Here is a 21,809-nt window from a genome sequence, read left to right on the forward strand (position 1 = left end):
TGTATTCTTGACTATCAGATTAAGATTCTCCCATTTGGAAAATGCTTAATAAACACTAAACATAGTATCTTTACAAAATTTCCCTTCTTCAGACTCTGCCTTCTCCCCATCTAACTTCAATTATATTTATTTTGTTGTTTCAAATTATATTTTTGCATATTGAGGATGGCTGCTTATCTTTTGATGCCTATATCTTATAACATCTTTCTGATGCTGGGTAAATAAGCAACTTACCCTCGGGGAGCTACCCCTGCCACAGCATGTGTGTATGTACATGTACATGTACACATCATAATATGTAGATTATTAGATTTATGTCATATGATCTGTCCAGAATGAATCCGGCTATGTAACATGAGAAATAGAGCCATTTATTGAAGAAGATACAAATATAAGAAAATGGTACATAGGACAATGACATCTCAGTTCCCTTCAAAGTAGGTACCTTGGCACCTCACACAGTTCTCCCAAACATTATCGGTTGCCCCTTCATGTTTTCCTGAATCTCATTGGCAGTCTCAAATCTCCTTCCTTTCAAAGGTGATTTTTGTTTTGGGAAAATCCAGAAGTCACAGGGGGACAAATCTGGGCTTGGGGGTGCTGAGTCACCTGGGTGGTTTTGATGTTTCACCAAAAACTGTGTGTGAGACGTGATGCATGAATGGGTGCATTGTCATAATGAAGCTGCCAATCACTAGTTGCCCATAGCTGCAGCCTTCTGAATATCTAAATAATTTCCACGGAGGAATGTTCAAGCTTTATGCAAAATCCGATGCAGATTCATTGCTCTATGCAGTCATTTTGAATGTGATGGTCACACAGTACACATGCTCACTCAACTGCATCTGCTACCCCCACTGACTAGTCCAGTGAAGTTGTCATTGTTCACGTATGTGCATTCCAGTCCTCTCTCCTTGGCTGCCTGGTTACATCAATGTCTTATAAACCATTCTCATTATATTAACAATGGTTAGACTTTTTCCAGACAGACCATAATATGTATATGTGTGTATATGTATGTGTGTGTAAGTATACACATACACGTGTGTGTGTATACACATTTTAAACTTATTTTTATTGATACCAGAAAGAAGGGAAGGCAGGGAGAAAGAGAGGGAGAGAAACACTGATGTGAGACAGGAACACCAATGGGCTGCCTCTTGCATTAATTAACCGTGTCTGGGGACCAAAGTTGCAACCCAGTTATGTGTCCCTGACGGGGAATTGAACCTGTGATCTTTTGGTTTGTGGGAAGATGCCCACCCAACTGAGCTACATGGGCAAGGGTTCTTTATAACTTTTCCAATAAACACTTGATTTTATATATAGTTGAAATTATTAGTTACTTTGGAACTAATACAGATGCCATACAATACAATGCAATACAATGTAATACAATACAAAATAGTTTCTTGTAACTTTCATTTGCAGAAAGAAACACTTAGATTTGGGTGTACTTATCACTTTTGAAACTATTGTGCTGTATTCATGAGAAACACATTTCTAAAGTTTCATAATGTTTAATTCTATTTTTTACAGTGAGAATAGTTTATGTATGAATTATAGTATCCTTTTTTATTAAGAGGTTTTTATATTTTTCAAGATTATTTATTTATTTTTAGACAGAGGAGAAGGGAGGGAGAAAGAGAGGGAGAGAAACATCAGTGTGTGGTTGCTTCTCATGTGATCCCTATTGGAGACCTGGCCCACAACCCAGGCATGTGCCCTGACTGGGAATCAAACGAGTGACCCTTTGGTTCCCAGGCTGGTGCTCAATCCACTGAGCCACACCAGTCACTGCCTATAGTGTCCTTACTTTTAATTCCAAGAAATAAGGTGTTCAATGTCCATTTGACAATATTATTAGGATTTTCTTAATAAATATTTACTTCGTTAAATGTGAATTACGGTAACATTCACATCAATGGAGAAAGTGATTTGTAGATGTGGTATCATTTAGTATTTAGATTCTTCTTCCTGTCTTTTCTGTACTGTTTTAATTTCACCCTTAGTTCCTAAATGTAAATTCTTGCTTTTCTTAATGTTTAATTTACTACCTGTCTATATGCACCAATACAAAACTCAGTTCTTTATTCCTCGCTCAAGAATTCCTACCTCTGCAAGGAGTTATTTATCTTCAAGATTTCTCAGTATAACCTTCTAGTTTACTTTGCTATTTGCCCTTTTAAAAAGAAAGAATATCTAGCTCTGATGTTTGTGACCATGAATATCAGTAGTTAACTTTTAATCTAAATTGATGTTTATTTCTTTTATTCATCCCTTCTAATCTAAAACAAGTGATTGAATAATGATAACTGAATCCCCACTTCCAGATATAGTCTAAAATAATGTCTCACAGGTGGCACTGTACAAAATTTGTTTGAGAAATAATTTATTAAATGTGTTACAAGAATGTTACACAGACTTGAAAGATAAATGTTCAATAAATATTAGAAAACTTTCAGTTCACAGACTTCTATACATTTCACAGCTTTTATATCATTTTTGTGCATTTCAGTAAGTAAAATCTCGTCTTTTCTCATGTTCGTTAAAGAAGTTTAGATTAAAACCATTACTTTCCTGTTCTAATATTTTTGATAGCTGCTTACACACGTATTTCTGTTAATTATACATGTACTTTAAAAAGCTAATATGCAGCCCTGACTGATGTGGCTCAGTGATTTGAGTGCCGGCCTGTGAACCGAAGGGTCATTGGTTTGGTTCCCAGTCAGGGCATGCGCCTGGGCCAAGTCTACAGTAGGGGGAGAGCGAGAGGAACCACACATTGATGTTCCTCTCCCTCTTTTCCTCCCCCAGTTCTTCTCTCTAAAAATAAATAAATAAAATCTTCTTAAAAAAGCTAACATGCAAATAATTATAAAAATTAAGATTTTTGTGATAATTCTTGGAATTTTTATTGGGCTGATAATCTTAAAGACAGTGAAAAAAATTCTGGATATCAGTTAAAACTTTTCAATTCTAATTTGATTTCTTTTTTGCTTCATGGCATCTGCATGTGAATATTTTCTCAGGCTTTCAGTGTTTTGTTCTCTAACTACTGATTTTGCTTTTTCTTCAGGATGTTTTAAATAATTTGGGATCCTGTGAACTGGATGAAGATGATCTAATGCTTGATCTGGAATTATTAGAGGAACAGAACCTTCATCCTTCTGGTAAGTGTTGAACAGATACACAGTACTCTGCAACTCTGATCCTAGTCATTCAGCTTTCATTGATAAGCTTTAGGCTGCGTTCAAGCTTTTCGGTCCCCAGTTTGTAGGTCTGCAAGGAACCTACAGGCACCATGGGTTTATGATTCTGGTTATCTTAAAATCTATTATGGAAATATAAATCCTGTTGGAAAATAATTATACACTTTAAAAGAAAACCTGTAAAACAAAAGTTGTTTTAAAGAAGGAAATCTTAATTAAACGCTTAATGGAATAGTTAATATATTTGGAATAAAATAATAATTAAAATTCTAATTTTTAATTTACTTTGTATAACCAAATGGAAGGTTTGTGGATTCAGATTTGCTGTTTCAAGTCTTAGTGATTTTAATAATTACTTCAGGGTTCCTGCTGATGTAATAAAGTTGACCTCAAAATTAATAATTACCAATAGCAACCACAAATGCATACTCACAAACACATACACACACCTATCATAGTAAGAGATAAATTCTTGCTGAATGAATTAATAAGGGAGTCCATTATATTTTTAATAGTTTGAATTTATATTAAAGCGTAAAATGTCATGTCTCCAGGTTCTGAATTACTCTCTTTGAAGCTGTTATGGGAATGAATTATTTATTCAGATTTAGATATTTGACCACAAGGGCAAGCTTTTATTTACTTTTTTATTATAAATAACACCTTCAAGATAGTCATTTTCAAGTCAAAGTAGAAATAAAATTAAATTGGAGCTAAGAAATGTGGGGTCCTACTCTATATATTTGAGAAAATTGACCTCTTGGATTTTAATGTTCATATTTTTACATATTAGGATTTACATATATATTCCAGCTCTAATATTTTGTGATTATTTTTTCATGCAGTATTTTTACATTTTTATAATATATTAATAATTCTCAAAAAAGGTAATAACAGTGTTTATATTTTTACACTTTATTTTAGGTTAATCAACAAGAAGGTACTCACATTTTTTTCAGTTGATTACAAACAGAACAAGCATTTCTAGAGATAGTCTTCCTGCAGTTGATTTGAAATATATATATTTTTTAAATATAGATTTTTCTCATTTTTAGGCAATACCTTATGTGATTTTGTCATTCACATTTATCATAAAGGAGTTACTAATGGTGAGAATGTTCACTCTATGGAAGGAATTTTGTCACTCTCAAGCAAAACTGTATAAGCATTTACCTTTAGATTCAGCTATCCAACTTTTAGAAATTAATCCAAAGTCAGTGGGAATATGCAAAATAATATATGAGAATAACTATTCATTGCAAAATATTTGTAATAACAAAATATTGGAAACACCTAAAATGTATTTTTAATAGGACACTTGTTGAATAGACAGTGGTATAGTAAGAAGGAATCACAGCCGTTACACGGAGTAATGAAGGTGTCTGTATATGTTGTAGCATGATTGTTGGGATGTATTCTTGTCGGAGAATTTTGCAATGATAGATTAAACTGGCAGTACCTGAACCCACTATTCAATCTTAGTACCGGTAAACGTGTAACAACTAGATAGTTTTTCCCTCTTAATGCCTAAAGAAGTACACAGTCCCACCACTGCTGCCCACAAGCACTTAAGTCTACTCTAGTCTCTTGATTAAGTTATAGGAAATGTTGGGATGAGAGGAGAGAGAATGTTAAATGGCATGATGAGATTGCCAACAACAAAAATTAGTAAAATTTAATCTTTTCCCTAAAAGAAAATCAGTCACTTTTAATTAAGAAATTTATTTTAACAGATAAATTTTGACAATCTCTAATTTAAAATTTTCCTTGTATTTTTCAAGATGTGTGTATTGGATACTGGCATATTTAGTGATTTTACCTGCAAAGAGGCTCAGAAAGGACAGTAGGGTGCACAATACATGCACAGCACTACCCGTCCTGTGAGCGACATGGCTGAAGTATAACCACCGCCCGAGGAAAATATCAGAATACCAAAAGACAAGAGACAAAGCTAGTTGAGTTGTGTGGCCCAAGGTCTGTCACAGCAATGCTCATGAACTTACACACTTGAATGTGTATCTGTTTGTTTCATCATGTTGTTTCATTGTGTACTTATGACGGCACCTACCTTGGTGAAGGTGGCTCTTTGTTACTTTAGTCATAATAATTCTGGAGAACTTTAATATGTTTTTATCTGTTCTTTACTATCTGTATTTTCATCTGAAAGAGAATTGGAAGTTTACAGTAGATTTTTAAAAATTTGTTTTTTAACAACTGCAGTGGACAATTTGAATAAAGTTCCTAGGGATCCTTTGAATACATAAGTGTACCTATACAGTCCTAAGTTAACATACTTCCTTTATAAGTGGAGGGATAGTACAAACAACAGTACAAATTAACTATCTGCTTTATAGTGCAGTAAGTGGATTTTTTTTTTAGTGAAAGTAAGAAAACGACAGTTTCAGAGAAAGGAAGGCATATGAATTTAAAGTGAATTCCCGCAAGGACATTTACCTTGAGAAAAAATATCAAAGTAACTTTTAAATAATACTCTTATCCTGGCATTATCTGGTTTTTGTCTTTGTAAATTCTAATCTAAAAGCTAAGCTTTAGATTAAAAAGCCTAGGGATGAGCCTTCCAGATATCTTTTATTATATTTTCTTTAATTAATGCTTAAATTACTCTTCTGGATAATATACTTTATGAATAATTAATATGCTTCATGTTTCAAATTCACAATTATAAGTTCCTTAATACCAGACATTTCATTTCTCTTGTAGTAAAATATTATATTTATTGTTTCTCTATTTAATGAATTATTTATAATGCATATATGGCCAAATAATTATTTTAATTAAAAATATAAGATACTCTCATTTATACCTTGATAAATTAAAAAATATATTAATGATATTATTTACCCTACCCAATATTTTATATCTCTCTTCACTCTCCTAAACATATTGTTATCATATTGCTTTTGCTACAAATGAGTCATGGAAGATGTTAGCAGTGATGCTGGTTATATAGCTATATCTCAACAGTGGTTTTTTTGGGAAAAATGTACTAATGAAATTTAATATGCCTAAGACTCAAATAAGTGACCTGAAATATTTCTTTATAGTGAAATACATATTATAAACTATACAATCTGTCAAAGGAAAAATACCAGCAATATGTTTTTGCTCAATTTTTTAATGTAATTTTATATTATTGTGTTCAGGTTTTTCTTTTTATTTATTGAATCATCTTGAAAAACAATAATCATTTGAGTAAAATAGGGTAACAATAAAAGAAGGATATGAAAAATAAGATGAATTCACAGGTAAGGATGGCAAACAAAGCGTATGTTAGTATTACCGCAATGAGTGGAAAATGTTGCTTGGATTGTTCTGCTAGAGTGTGCGAAGGAAGAAACACAACCAGTTACGTGATTAAAATCAAATGCTATCAGCCAGTCAACCAAACAATGCGTTTGTAAAATAAGTAAATTCTTATTACTAAGAGCTGAAAGATACTTTGCTCACTTGTCTTTATAAGGTATACATAATTTGCTGTCAAGACAATTTCTTCAGCAGCTACTTTCAGTACAAGCTAGTAGCACCACGTTCAGTAGAAGCAGTTCTAAATGGTGACGCATCAGGGTAGCCAAGCTTGGAGCTCTATGAGGACTTTGCCTGTCCAAAAATAAAACCTAGTTCCTATTCCTCAGATAATTTTAATATTGAGAATCAAGTGCATGTTGTAAAGCACTCTCCTCTGATGTGGGTAAATACCATAGAGCCTAATAGAATGTCTAATGTTCAGCACTGTTACTTCCTGATGAGTCCTCCAAAATAAACTCTTTGAAAAATGTAACCCTTGTGTAACTGAATAACTTTTTTAATGAATAGATGTTATCAAAACTCCAGTTAAATATCAAACACTACATACTGTTCTACAAAGAAATAAGAATAAAAATTTGAGTTCCCCATTTCTTTCCTTGGCTTCCATGTTAATCCCAGGCGTGGGTTGTGTGTGAGCATTAACAATTAGTAGCTGGAGATCTACGTTGAGGAGAAGGAAAACCAAGTGCCTATAATAAATTAAGGTCTTTTCCTGAACTCTCTCAAGTTAATCCTCACAATACCTCCTAGAGAGGAAATTCCATCATAAATATCCCTTCAAATTAAAGAAACTACAGATTAATATCAAATGAGAATAGCTGCTTTGATGACAGACACCTGCATCCAAGTCAGAATTCCAGCGCTGTCCAAGTGGCCTTGAGCAAGTGATCCAGGCTTTCTGAGCCTACTGTCCTCTTTTGTAAAATGACAATACTAATATCTATCTTAGAGTATCATCCTACCTACTTTCACAGTTGACTAGAATAAAATAGAAGCCCAGTACAAGTTGGTTACTTTTCTTGAAATCTTAGTTTAAATTCCTTCTCAAAGAGTTTGTCCTATCATTGGTTATTTTTCATAGTCCTTAATTTCTTAATGATTCATCATTATTATATATTATTTCAAAATGTGTTTTCTGATTTGAACTTTTATTATCTAAATTCTTTGTAATACTGTAAGCATTTGAGTGTTTTGTTAGTACTTATTACTGAAAAATTAAGGCCCTGGCCAGGTTGCTCCATTAGAGTGTCATCTAGGTACGCCAAGGTGGCAGGTTCAATCTCTGGTCAGGGCACTTACAAAAGCCACCAGTGAATGCGTAAGTAAATGGAAAAACAAATTAATATCTGTCTGTCTCTCTCTCTCTAGTAGATCTATCAATTAAAAAATGGTAATACTTTGCTTGTAACAGATGATACACTTATTTATGTTAAAAACAGTGCATTGAACGCAAGAAAACATTTTTCCATATATCAGTCATATGTCCAAAATACTACAACATATTTAAAATTGAGATTTCTCAATGAAAGAATAAATCCTATGTTAAATGCTTTAAAATTCATTAACCCAAATTTTTAATACTCAGAGTAAAAGCAGGCTCTTACTTTGTATTAAATTTGATCTTAATTTGCAGAAGAGTTACTCAGTTGAAAATAGATCTTAGTTAGATATTATTATTTGATAAAAACACCATAATGGTCATTTAGATAAAAGAATGAAGGAATTTTATATTGTTTTTGCTATTTTAGACATTATATCTTAAAAAAAAAACCTAGGACAGGAACTCTTGGTATATGTCCAGCTGTGAATGGGGAGGTAATGGCCCAATGATATCAATTAGAAATTAATTAGGTTGTTGCTATATTATTTTGAGTTTGATGAACAAGCAATATCAAATTCTGCAGTGAGTTAGGAACTCCTCCTGTGCCTATTAATTAAGGAGGTGATTTTTGTTATTAATTTTTAATGGATAATAGCACAGCAGAGCAAAGATCAGACCCTAGTGGCTTTGCTAATATGAATGGTAATGTGCAAATTACAACATTCACACAGGGAAAATTATAAAAAATAAACTATAGGTTTTTACAAACTTTGGTATGCCTGCAACAGAAAAGTGTGTTTAAAGTATCTTCAATCTGATTGTATAAAGTTAAACATATAATGCTTAATTTTGGAAGTATAGTATAGAGCTATAAATCTGGAGTTTGGACAAATCAAAGCCAAAAACCAGGTTATGTATGGACAAATTATTTAATTTCTCTTAGTTTCCTTATCTACCTCTGAAAATGGGAACAACATGCCCGGGCTGGTACAGCTCAGTGGACTGAGCCCTGGCCTGCAAACCTAAGGGTCACCGATTTGATCCCTAATCAGGGCTCTTGGCCAGGTCCCAGGCAGGGGGCGCATGAGAGGCAACTACACAATGATGTTTCTCACCCTCTCTTTCTCCCTCACTTCCTCTCTGTCTAAAAATGAATAAATAAAATCTTTAGAAAAACTTAAAATGAAAATGGGAATAGCAAAAATATCTACCTTATAAATTTGTTGAGAAATAGTAAGTTCAAAAGGGTGAGAAATAATAAGTTCAAAAGGCCCAGGAGATCTATCTCATGTCTGTTATATAATATTTTTAAGAACTATAGCTAATTCAACTTTTTATAATATGCACGATAAAATATTTTGTACCTGAGGATTAATAAGAATCCAATCCTGCAAATTTTGGTGATTTTTTCCAGTCTTTATTAATGGAATATCTCAACATTTTCAAACTGGCTCCTCCTCCTCTTTTTCAGATAATGGGCACTGCTTATATGTTTGTTTTTGACTTCATGCAAGGAGTCTAAATTAACGTATTTATTTATTTACTGGAGCATCTGTATTGTGCCAAAGACTGGTCTAGACACCCAGTTGTTTCTGTTTTTGCTTGCTTTTAAGAAACAATTTATAAGCACTTTGGATGATCTCATTTCATTTTTTTAAGATAGATTTATTTATTTATTTATTTATTTTTAAAGAGAGGAGAAAGGAGGGAAAAAGAGGGAGAGAGAAACATCTGTGTGTGATTGCGTCTTGTGCACCCCCCTCACCAGGACCTGGCCTGTGACCCTGACTGCTAATTAAACTGGCAACCCTTTGGTTTTCAGGCTGGTACTCAATCCACTGAGCCACACCAGCCAGGGCTGATCTCATTTAATTTTATTTGCAAGACTCTAGGAAGTACATGTATTACTATTTTTGCTTCATGGACAAAGGGATGGAAACACAAACGAGCATTGCCATTGGTCCAGGATTAAAGAGTCTAGTTACGTGGCAGAACTAGGGTTTAGGTTAAACTGTATGACTTGATGCCTACCTACTGTTTTCACTCCATGAAGCTCTAAATGATTTTAGTTTCTGGAAGAACTGTTATAATAAAGGTACATAATATTCTATTGTGGTACACTCTTTGGGTAACAGGTGTAGTAAGGATGCAATTGTGGCATTCGTTGTTAACTTCATGGTGTTGAACAGCTACTGTTTCTGTGTTCTTTTCTGCTTTAAGAGGGTTAGAGTACCTGTTTTCTGCTCTGTTGCCATTAGATGGCAATCTTGTTCTGATAATGATGATAGTAATCCTATCACACATTTGTATTCCACTTTATATTTTAGAAGGGATTTCAAATATATTATCTCCTCATCAAATTATCACAATAACACTTTGAAATATGTGTTAATATATCCCAAGTACAGTGGAGGAAGCAAATACTATATGCTTAAAATATTTATTGAAGTTCATACAGCTAATCTTAACCCAGATCTTAACGTTAAATGGCAGGTTCTTTTCACTGTCTTTCTAGACCTTGCTGCTTCTAACTCACATACAATTCTAATACATTTGGTTAGATATTTTCCAAAGTCATTGAAAATCATAGTAACATCTTAGAAGAAGACAAAAGGTTTGCTTCAAGCAGACATGCTTAATGTGGTGAAAAATAAGGACTGTTAGCCTAAAAGGAAGAGAAAAGGCAAAAAAGTTTGAAAAGTAGACAGTCATGAAGCACAACAGTGTGAGGTCATTTAATGTACGAGCAGAGATCTCTGTCTGTAGCAGCAGGTCATGAAGCATTACTGCACTGTAATATCTTACTGCACAGCACTTTAAACATCATTATAGCCCCGAGGCATCCACAAAACAGTTACATTCTGCCTTTTCTGATAAAACGGTAAGCCGAAGATGCACTTTGGAAGTACATCTTCCTACACTGTTATTTTTGACTCTTTAACATGTTAAGAGAAAAAATTCCTAATTCCTCATAAACTTTAACTATCCAGAAGTATCATTTCATATAGATTCGTTTTATAAAAAATTAAATATATTTTTAATTATTTTTTCATAATTTTTATATTTATCCCATATTTCTTTCCCCAAGTGCTAGCAAATGACTGAATGGACATAAGAAGTGTTGTGTAAAAATGTTTATTAATTATTGTCCTTGAGAAAGCAATGATGTACTTACGTTCTACTGGTAGGGCATAGGAATCATGACCTTACTTCAACACAAGACTATGCAATTGTCAGTAATACCTATTTTCAGTGTAGATATTTCAAAAATGTAATGGTTTTTGTTTATTTGTTGTTTATGCTTGACCAGTTCATCAATCAACTAATTGATTCATTAATTTAATGTTGAGTTTTTTATTTCAACTTTTTAAATATTAAATCAGTTCAAAACATGATGCTCACCTGGGCACATTATTTTCCGCGTTCAGTTCACTATGTTACATGGTGTAGTTAACTAGCTGAAGAATGGACAGAAGTGGAGGAGAATTTTAGATTACGTGAAATTCTGCCCCCTATGAATATTTATTATTTTAAAGGTCTTATTCAAGGTCATACTGTTATTCTATAGTACAAACAGTATTGTCAATAAGAAATTGACTAGCTCCATTTATTAAGAACAGTTGTAATTATTTGTTTATATAATTGCCAACAGAGTAAATCATCTGTGTTAGTGGATTTAAAAGTGCCGCTGGCTATTTTTCCTGTCAGACTTTGCTATACTTCAAGAAGATTGCTTAGCTACAAAGGTTTTCAGGTTCAATAGTTTTCAAAATCTAATCAACTATATTTGAAGAATGTTTACATGTTCTGACCTAATTTAATATTAAATGACAACAATTTTAATGAAGTCATAGAATTGACTTGTCACCTGCTATGGTAGCATTTTCCACCATTAAAAACTTCTGCTGTGCAAAAGGGCAGCCAGTGGCTCAAGTTCATTAAAGGATGCAAAGAAAAGATTTCTTTCATTCAGCATGGTTTTTCTGGAGTAATTAGAGAGAAAATATGCATCTCAATATAAAATTTCCTGGCCCTTTACAATTATATGGTGACATCTCCATACAATTGCTTGAATAATGCCAACCAAATCAGCTGTCACTATCAAAACGAACAAGTAATTAAGAAAGCAAGTCCTGTTCTTTGTTCTGAAGAAGTAGAATATTTATGTATACAAAATTGTTCACCAACAAGAAAAAGAAACACTGATATGAAACAGAATTTTCTACAGTGCCTGAGGCAGAAAAGAGAGAAATAATAATGAACCTTTCACACTAAACAACAAATTAAATTATAATTGTACACACTGAAACAATTACAGAATTTCTTTTCCTTGGGTTATAACAATTTAATAGCATCATTTTATCAGGTATTACTATAGTGTGTTGCTCCTTTTATTTATATTTTGATTCTCCATCTTACTGAAAATTTCCAAGAGTCAGCAGTGGAATTGGGACGTCTTGCTCTCATGAGGATGACCTTTTCTATCACTGGACATCTTATACTGGCGCCAGAGGCCAGGATAATTTAAATACAACCAACAATTTGACTGAATAATGAGTAGATTTGAGTGATGCCATGGTATTAGTGTCAAATGCTGGCTCCCCAGCCTTTTGCTAGGGCCTAGTTCAGATTATTCTTTAGTGAGGTCATGGGAAAATGTCGCACCAACTGAACTCTGGTAGTTTTTTGGAGGGGGAAGAAAGTCTTAGGATTTATTGAAATTTTTGAATTTGGTTTAAGGCAGATCTTTCATTTTGGGAGCTTGATTGGCATTAGGTAAAGATCATTAAATAATAGTTTAGGAAAGTAGAATTGAAAGCAGAAAGGTGAAGCTTTTTTTTTTTTTCTTTCTTTTTTCTAAGAGAGAGCAAGAGAGATTGCTTTGTGGTTCCACTTATTTAGGCATTCATTGGTTGATTCTTTTATGTGCCCTGACTGGGTATTGAACCTGCAACCTTGGAATATTGGGATGGCCCTTTAGCCATATGAGGTAGCAGGCCTGGGCAAGGTGAGAATTTTAAGGTGAAGGGTTTTATGATTTTTAGGGCATAAGCCATCTCTTGATGTTTTCTATTGAAGAATTGGTGGGCCTTTGGGGGAAATCCTGTAATGAATGATAAAGTTATTTGGAATAATTAAGTTATTCCAGTAAAGACAATGAAATGATAAAATGATGTTCATGTAGACAGTTACCTGTATGGGAGTTGGTGGTTTTAGGTCTGAATTGCCCCATGGAGGGAGACACAAGGATAGACCATTTTTAACTGGAGGCGAGATCAATCCAGATTTGTACTGCTGTTTGAGGTGTCATAATCACACACCACGTTGTCTAACCATCCATAAAAGTCAGATTTTCCTCTTCCTTCTGCTGAATGAGCTTTTTTCAGCTGCATCATTTGATAGAGGAGCAGCTGGGGGACATCCTTTAAGAGTCTGGAGATGACACACCTGAGCTGCAACACAAACAGTGAAAGAATTCCGACTAGGGTTCACTGTTCACTCTCAGCCAAAAGACGAGTTTCCAAATCAAATAAGAGAATAGACCCACCCCCATTCTGAAGAGCCTACAGAACTAGACATGGGGTAGTTAGCCAAACTACCTAATTTTCTGATGTTTTTTGCTTTTAGGCAGGGTACCTTGGGTAAGAGGACAGAAGTGTCTCCAGCCTAGGCCTCAAATGAGTATCTGAAGGAAAGGTTTATATAGAAAGAGGAAGTATCTCCTGGACTACAATATTTTAAAACTTTGTTGCAATTAAAACGTGTTCTCAACATCCTAAAAATGGTAAGATAGGAACACTATCTGAATGATGGGTTAAACCAGCTTGTCATTGTGAATTTGTCCATATATGAAGATAATTAAGAGACCTAAAAAGTCACTTTTATTGTTCCTGTGAGATGTTGTCTGCTAACTAATCATCACCTATGTGCACTGAAAGACCTGGGCTTTTTTTTTTTTGGATATCTTGGTACTAATAAAACTTGGGCCTGCTCCCTCAATTAGGATGCTCATAGATTAGAAATTATTAAAGTACATATTATTTGAGGAAAAGAATGATAAAAATATTCTGAGGGAAATGGAAGTGGAGGTATCGCCAATTTTACCAGGTAGTTTTTTTAAATCACATATTTCAATGATTTGAAGATTCACTTTATTTCACACTTTAATATTTGATATTGATGTGTTTATAATGAAGATATTTAAGCATTGTGTCCTAGATTACCTTCAATTTTGTTTTCTTTGGAAGAGATACATAAAATGTGTCTTACAATCAAGGGTGTCTTAGATCAAAACAAATATTAGATAAGAAAAATAGGAATCTGAGAGACCTAATGAAATATTAGCCTGTGAATCTATGACTTTAGATCTCCTCCATTTAAAGAATCCAGAATAGCCTCCAATTCTGATAGGACAGCCTTAACAGACTTTCATTTCCTTTTACATTGCCTTGTTATTTTCAAAGGTAAAATATTTATCATCTTCAGTATGGTACTAACTACAATACTCATATTTCTCTACTTGTGTACATTGGTTATATAGTATATTTTATTGTTTTGTGCCTATCCATGCATTTCTGTATTCATATTTTTCCTAGCCCTACCTCCTATGACCTTTGTTATTCTAATATATACTATCTTCATTCTTCTGAAATAAACTACCTTCAAGAGATTTATGTTACTGAGAATTAAGTTTTTATCTTGTATTCTATAAATTTATTACTCTGTAAAAATAAATGGTCAACTTCAATCATCACTCAGAAATATTGACTCCAAAGTCTTTATTCAGTTTAAGCCTCTCTCATGATGTACAGGTGTGTGTGTGTGTGTGTACACACACATTTAACAGCCTGTTAGCAATTTCATCCATAATTGTCAGTTTCATGCTTTAGATTTAATAGATTCAAGATTAACCTTATTTTTTCTGCCTTTTAATTTGTTCTTGCCCTATTTATTTCTATTTGTGAATGACGCCAGCATTGTGCAGACTACAGAATTTGAAATCAAGTATTGCTAGCTTTCTATTAATTCTGCTTTTTAGCTATTCTTGATTCTACACCTTTCTCTCTACAATTGTTGTTTAAACATTTATTGAGGCCAGCATCATTTTTCCTCCAATTCTCTTCCTAGTTGGGGTTTTGAGGATCTTTCTCTGTCTCTGGTGGCCATCTTTGTTTTCTTTTTTTTCCTCTTAGTTTCCAACTTGATGCAGAACTCAGGATCTTTTTCAGTTTTCCATTCCTTACTGCACCCCACAAGATTTTTCTATCATGTAAAAACTTTCATGATTAATGTTGACTTCATTTCACATTTTGGAGATGTGGCGAGTAATCACTTAGTTCAGGTAAGAGCATGGCAGTTGAAAATACCCTGAGGTGAGAGAGAATGTAGAATATTCAAGAGTTTCATTTTTCTCTTTCTTCTGGACTTCCCTTTCTTTCGTTTAGTCTCATTCTTCTCCAAATTCTGGCTCATTTGTCTTTCTTTCTTTAAATCACACAAAGCAGATCTAGAGGCTACTCCCAGGTGTCAGCTGACTTGCAGGCCAAAGGCACAGACTCCACCTTCAAAAATGGTTTAGCAGAGCATCTTCCCAACAAAAGCAGGACTTCCCCAACTGGATTTTCATTACTGCTGCTACAGGGTTAGTCTAGTTTCCATCTAATTACCTTCGCTTGTCTGCTGGTTTAACTCTGTTTGATCTCCTTTGCTCCATTCTCCATATTGTCCACAAGGTGTGCTAACAGGCTAATCTGGTCTTGGTCACTGATACATTTATAATTTTATTTTAGTATTCCCATTATCTTCATTATAAATTATAATTTCTGTATAAGGGGGATAGCATGATAGAAAAAATATAATTAAAAAAACTATTAAAAATTACAATTTTTAAGCATGGCTTACAAAGTTCCCAAGCTTCTCACCACTTTTTTTACATAAATAAGACTGACTTCTAGCAAATATTTATTGAAGCTCTATGTGCACCATTCCTAGGATTATCGTTTCAAAAATAAGACATTTTGTAACATATGATCTAATGGAAAATTCCAGTTTTAAACAATTGTAAGGAGGAAAAGCAGTGTACAGTGAGTGAAAGGGTGTGACAGTTTCGGTGCCGAGGAGGAAAGACTTCCTGAAGAGGTGACAGTCAAGCTTTCACATGAGGACAGGCGGGGACCAAACGTGATGTTTCAAGTGCTGTTTTCTTGTCCTGAAATGTTCTTATTTACTTCCGTGTTCAACTGCTAGAACAAGATCTTCAAACCATTGATCTATTTGAAGTCATTAGGTGCTCTTAAACAATAAGTATAATACTAAAGCAAGGATGATACAGACTAAATAAACATAAGATACTACATTCAGAGGAAAGGGATATTTCTGTGGGCTACAGTAGATGGGTTAGCCTTTGGGAGAGGTTGTACTTAAACTGTACTTAAATAAAGTCCAATAAAGTTGGGGTGGGGAGGCATTCCATGATCAGGAACCAATTTTTAAAAAAGCTTAAAGTCATAAATATTTAAGTATATCTGAAATATAGTAGAAGATTAGACCAGCCTTTTGAAAGTAAACATTATTTGGGGATTAGACATAAAATTTTTAATCCTATTATTATTTTTGTCGTGTTTTAAAATAGTCAAAACCAAAATAAGACTTTGTTTCTAACTTCAGCTATAAAATAAACTACTAAATGTATAAATATTTGCATAAAGGAATAACTTGGTTTCTTTTAGTATATGATATTCTGATGTATACCGATAAAATTGTCATAAAGTGTTAACCAGGGTAATAGTTTTATTAATTGGATCTTGGCAATACACTCTCGTAAATAACTCTGTACTTTTATTTCTAGCAGGATTGCTTTCAAGTTGTTTTGAACAATGAAATAATCTGAAAAACTTATAGATAATTCTTTCAAAAAATTTAAATGTGTTTGTGATAAGAAAGTAATATATCTGAAGAAAAAAGCAAACTTCACATGCAAACCTTTGAAAGTAATTATTAAAGCCAGCATTCTTTCTAACCGGTTTAAAAATGTTAAGGGCCATTTTTGTGTGTCTAATAGGCAAATATGTGTTCATATTTTTCATCCTGGCAAAATCTAATACACATGCATTCTTAGTTCAGCTACATAAGTTCTTTGAGGATTCTTTTTGTAACACTGGAGAATTAGTGAAAAATTATTAACTTTATTAAAAAGAGCATAGTATTTTTAAAAAGGAAGGAAACTTAGATATATTCTAATCAGCTACTTAGTTCTTGGAGGATTCTTTTTCTAACACTGGAGAATTAGTACACAATTATTAACTTTATTAAAAAGAGCATATTATTTTAAAAAGGGAAGGAAACTTAGATATATTCTAATCTAACAGTCTTTATATATGAAGTTCAAATCCATGAGTAAAATAACTTGCTATCATCTAACTTGCAAAAAATAGAATATAGAATGGAATTATTTGAATTAATTTTAGATATTAGTTCAATAAAAGTGATGCATATTATAAATTAAAATGTAAGTTACTTTAAGTGACTGTGAGTCTTGATAATGTACTATAAGCCCCTTCTATGACACCATTTAAAAATTTGTGGTTGACTTTATCCAACAAGTATAATTTGAGGCAATAATGATTATTTTTATGAAACATCATTCAACACCCAGTGGAAAGAAATTTAAACAAAAATACAAACAAGGCCATGGCCAGGTGCCTTAGTTGGTTGGAGCGTCATCCCGTACACCAAAAGGTTGCGATTTGATTCCCAGTCAGGGCATGTACCTGGGTTGTGTGTTCAATCCCCTGTCAGGGGGCTTGTGGGGAACAACCCGTCAATGTTTCTCTCTCACACTGGTGCTTCTCTTTTTCTCTCTTTTCCTTCCTCTCTCTCTCTCTCTAAAAGTAATGGGCATATCCTCAGGTAAAGATTAAAACAAATAATACAAGCAAGGACATTTATCTACAACTCTATGGTCTTAAGTGTATGTACATATGATTGGATGTCGATCTCATATTCCAAGAGTATTTTAAATTTGATTTTAATTATATGCAGTAATATATATTTATATGTGCTAATTTTGAACTTGGAGGCATGATGAGATTCTTGTTATTCTAGAATAAAGGAAACTGTTCTTAATGATTAGAATGTAATGTTAATCAGCCCCATTTTCAATGTAGCTTTTTTTAAAGCCACCAGGAACAGAGATCCATTTTTGTAAAAGGTGTATCTGTGGTTTTGTTATATTAGCCCGATCTTTCAGTACTGACTGGACCTGCCTGATTACAGGTACGATACTCATAGGTCCTATATCAAGCAAGTGTTACAGATGGGTTTGCTAATTTATCTATTATTTTTCATTTTATATTTTCAATACTCAGGAGATGAATATATTTGCTAAAAATACAAAAGCTGTAGCCTATTATGCAAAATACAGAGTTGCTTTATTAGGCAGAATTTCACAGTGGAATCTCTCCTTTTTATTCGTTACCCCCTACATTACCATCTTACTCTGGCTCATATCTTTCCAACAACAAAAAGGAAATGCTCTGATACACTTAGTGAGTGAGAGAATGATGTAAAAATATATTTAGTTTCAATATACTAAACATGAAGTAAGCAATATGAAAATCAGAATGTCAATCAGGGGTGTCCAACCTGTGGCCCACGGGCCACATGCAGCCTAGGGTGGCTGTGAATGAGGCCCCATACAATATTGTAAATTTACCTAAAACATTATGAGAGTTTTTTGTGATTACAAGTCACAATGTATTTTACGTGTGGCCCAAGACAACTCTTCTTCTTCTAGTGGGGCCCAGAGACGCCAAAAAGTTGTGCTGACCGGAGACACCTGGTTCTTCTTGCTGACGCATGTACAGGATTGCAGGTCAGCAAGTCTAGTAGCGTGTAATCTAGTGACCTGTTCCCATGGAAGAGATCGGGACTCGGTAGAGTAGGGGTGAAAGGCAAAGTTTCAGGGCAAAGCAGGGTGGAAAAAATAAGAGCAGCTGAAGATCAGGGTGGCAAGCCCCAGGTGGCCTGAGTCCAGGTGGCCAGAGGCCCAGTGGCCCAGGAGTCAAGAGTTCCCTGAGCCCTCGAGAGAGAGCAACTCCTTTGTTCTGAGAACGTATATAGTTGGTGGGATAGGAGAAAAAAGTTACACATTGGTTAACGGGTAAATGCGGTGCCAGCTTTCCTGGGGGAATGTGACCACCTAAACTCAGGTATATGTGGGGGTCTGTCAGCCCGAATCCTTATCTTGCTCCAGGCTCCATTTCTTCATCTTGTTGTAAAACAAATACATGACAGGAGGCAGGTAATTAAAATTGGGGCACTTTCCAAAGTTGTTTATGGGCTCTTTCAGTTCAATAGGGACTCCCTCGTAAAACCATAGTGACCAGAGGTAGACAGTTAACCAAAGTTGTGTCATGGGCTTCTTCTTGGGGCACCGTGGACCTTCTCTCGCATTCCAGGCCCTGGGATGAAAGCACAGACTCAAGGCCTTCTTTCCCAGATAGTGGAGACGGGGACGTAGAATTTCAAGGACTCCCTTTCTTTCTTGCTAACATAGTGTTCTTGTGATGTTGGAACACCTGGCAATATTATCAGACCAGGCTCAGGACTGCTGAGTTAGCATGTGAGACCTGTCTCCTCCCTCGTCCCTGCCTCAGTTTACTATTTATTCTACCTAATTGGTAAAAGGCATTTCCTGGCAACCAGGGTGCTAGATGCTGGCCGGTAACAGTATTGCAGTCTCAGAGTCCTTCCTCTGCTGGCTCCCGCCTCAGCTGGACACCTCTAAATTGAAGATAATTGATAATGGTGAATCAGGCTTGTGGCCAGAGAATGTAGTCTCTCAGGAGGAATACTTTATGACACGTGTCTTATATGTACTTATTTTAGGAGATGCTCTGTGATGATGCTCCATTTATGTATTTATCTATAAATATCTCAGTGGTCTTACCTTTGGCCTTTGAATTATTCTCCCACATTTGGCCACTTATGGGTAATAAGTATAGCCTCAGATGCCTGTATAAGACTGCCACTCATACTATGGTAGATGCTGTTTACATCTACACAGTATATGCAAAATTTGACAAATACTACATATAATTTAAATCTTTCTTCTGATATCAGTGCTGTCAGGAAACTGTCTAAATCATGATAATTTGATAATTAATAACAAAACATGTATATTTAAATTTTTATAGTTATGAAAAATAAAATAAAATAAAAACAACCTCTGTGGGTAAATATCTTTTAGAAACATTTACATAGAGGTGAATTTGTGCATAACTAAAACAAATCAAATCAAATTCTTTTGCTTCTGTTGTAAATCAGTATTTTATTTTGTGCACTGAGATAGAGTTCAGTGCTCATAGACTGTGGTAAAGATGAGTATAAACCCCGTTCCTATAGACAGGCTCTGTGCTTTTTGTTTTGAACAGAAATTGTTGAGTGTGTGTGTATGTGTGTGTGTGTCTTGGGGGTAGAAGAAAGAAAGAGACAAGAGGAGGGGAAAAAAGACGTCAGAGAGAATTAAACAATGAATAACTGAATGTGTTAGTCATTCTAAAATATAATAATACAAAGATGTTATAAAGATATTATCTTTAAAACAATTAAGATACAATTCAATGATCCATAACAATATTTGATTGGAAATTTCTGAGCATAGTTATAGGTCATGAGGCATTTCAAATATATTTTCTGAAGAAAAATGATCTGTAACTACATACGCTTCTGTTTATCAGTATCATGTTTGTTACAAAGCAAATTCTATTTCTCAGAAATTTGCTACAGTATTAATTATTTAGTCAAAGTGCTTTTGGATGAAGAAAACTAATGCACTCATTTTCATTTACGCAGTTGCTTTAGAGAAATAAAAGTCACATTGAATATATAGTACGTAGTGTAGAATAAATCAACCCAGAGGAGGATTAGGTTCCTAATATATTCTTTCTTTCAGTGGAAGTAAATATCTTTATTCATTAAAAGTTGTCATTTACTTGTGGGCTGCACATAATGACTTCCTTCCAAAGAACATGGGATGGTAAGGGGAAATAAATGAACGCTCTTACAGCGGAGAAATCTGACAAACACTGTACTGTTGATATGATGTCATGAAAATGCTACTTTGCCTCCATCAGCTTCTTCCTAAAACCCATGACCTCAGTTTAATCATGATAAAAATACCAGGAAATTCTAATGGAGGAGCATTGTAGAAAACACCTGACCAGTACTCATTACAATTGGTCAGGTCATCCAAAACAAGGAAAGTCTGAGAAACGGTCACAGCAGAGAGAAGCCCAAGGAAATAGGTTAGGTTCCCAGTCCCAGTTCCAGTGAGTGTGTGTGCAGGCGCTCTTAGGCTTCTCCACACCAAGAAGCAATTCTTGGACAAAAGCAGGGTGTCTGAGAAGTCAGATTAATTTTAACGAGGAGGCTTCAGTCCCACAAGACGTCGTTCCACTTTAGACCCCATTGGGAGCCTAGGTTGTTGCCTGTGCTTCTGAGATAACAGTTACAAATTTAAGGTTCCAGGAACCACCTCCAATCAAGAATGGCAATTGCAAGTCTGGGTGGTTAGCGGTACTTCTGGCTGGCTGCCTATAAATCAGAGGTTCCCAGATCCGTACCTTGGGTTCTGTTAATTTGTTAGAACTACTCAAATAACTCAGGAAATCTACTTACTCACTAGATTACCCATTTATTACAAAGGGTGTTAAAGGGTACAAATCAACAAAAATACATAGGGCGGAGTCCCAAACAAAGGAGCTTCTCTTGGGGACTGGGGCCCAGCATGACGGCACAGGGCAACATTCTGGTTCCCCATCTTGGAAGCTCCCCAAACATTGCACTTTTGGGATTTTATGGAGGCTGCTTTACATAGACCTGATTGATGTTTGGTTATCAGTTCAACCTCGGAGCCCTGTCCCCTCCCTGAATGTCAAGGGGATGGG

General features: G+C 34.6%; 1 protein-coding gene across 6 annotated transcripts in view; it reads left to right on the top strand.

Moving 5' to 3' along the window:
• CCSER1 (coiled-coil serine rich protein 1) overlaps positions 1-21,809 on the top strand; it is a 1,227,777-nt gene that overhangs the window by 222,582 nt on the left and 983,386 nt on the right. For all 6 annotated transcript variants that reach the window (XM_045183762.3, XM_053923202.1, XM_053923201.1 and 3 more), the window contains exon 4: positions 3,080-3,173. In XM_045183762.3, coding sequence (XP_045039697.2) covers positions 3,080-3,173 — 94 coding nt within the window. The remainder of the gene's footprint in view (positions 1-3,079; positions 3,174-21,809) is intronic.

The sequence above is a fragment of the Desmodus rotundus genome, chromosome 4 (genome assembly GCF_022682495.2).
Source record: "Desmodus rotundus isolate HL8 chromosome 4, HLdesRot8A.1, whole genome shotgun sequence".
NCBI lineage: Eukaryota > Metazoa > Chordata > Mammalia > Chiroptera > Phyllostomidae > Desmodus > Desmodus rotundus.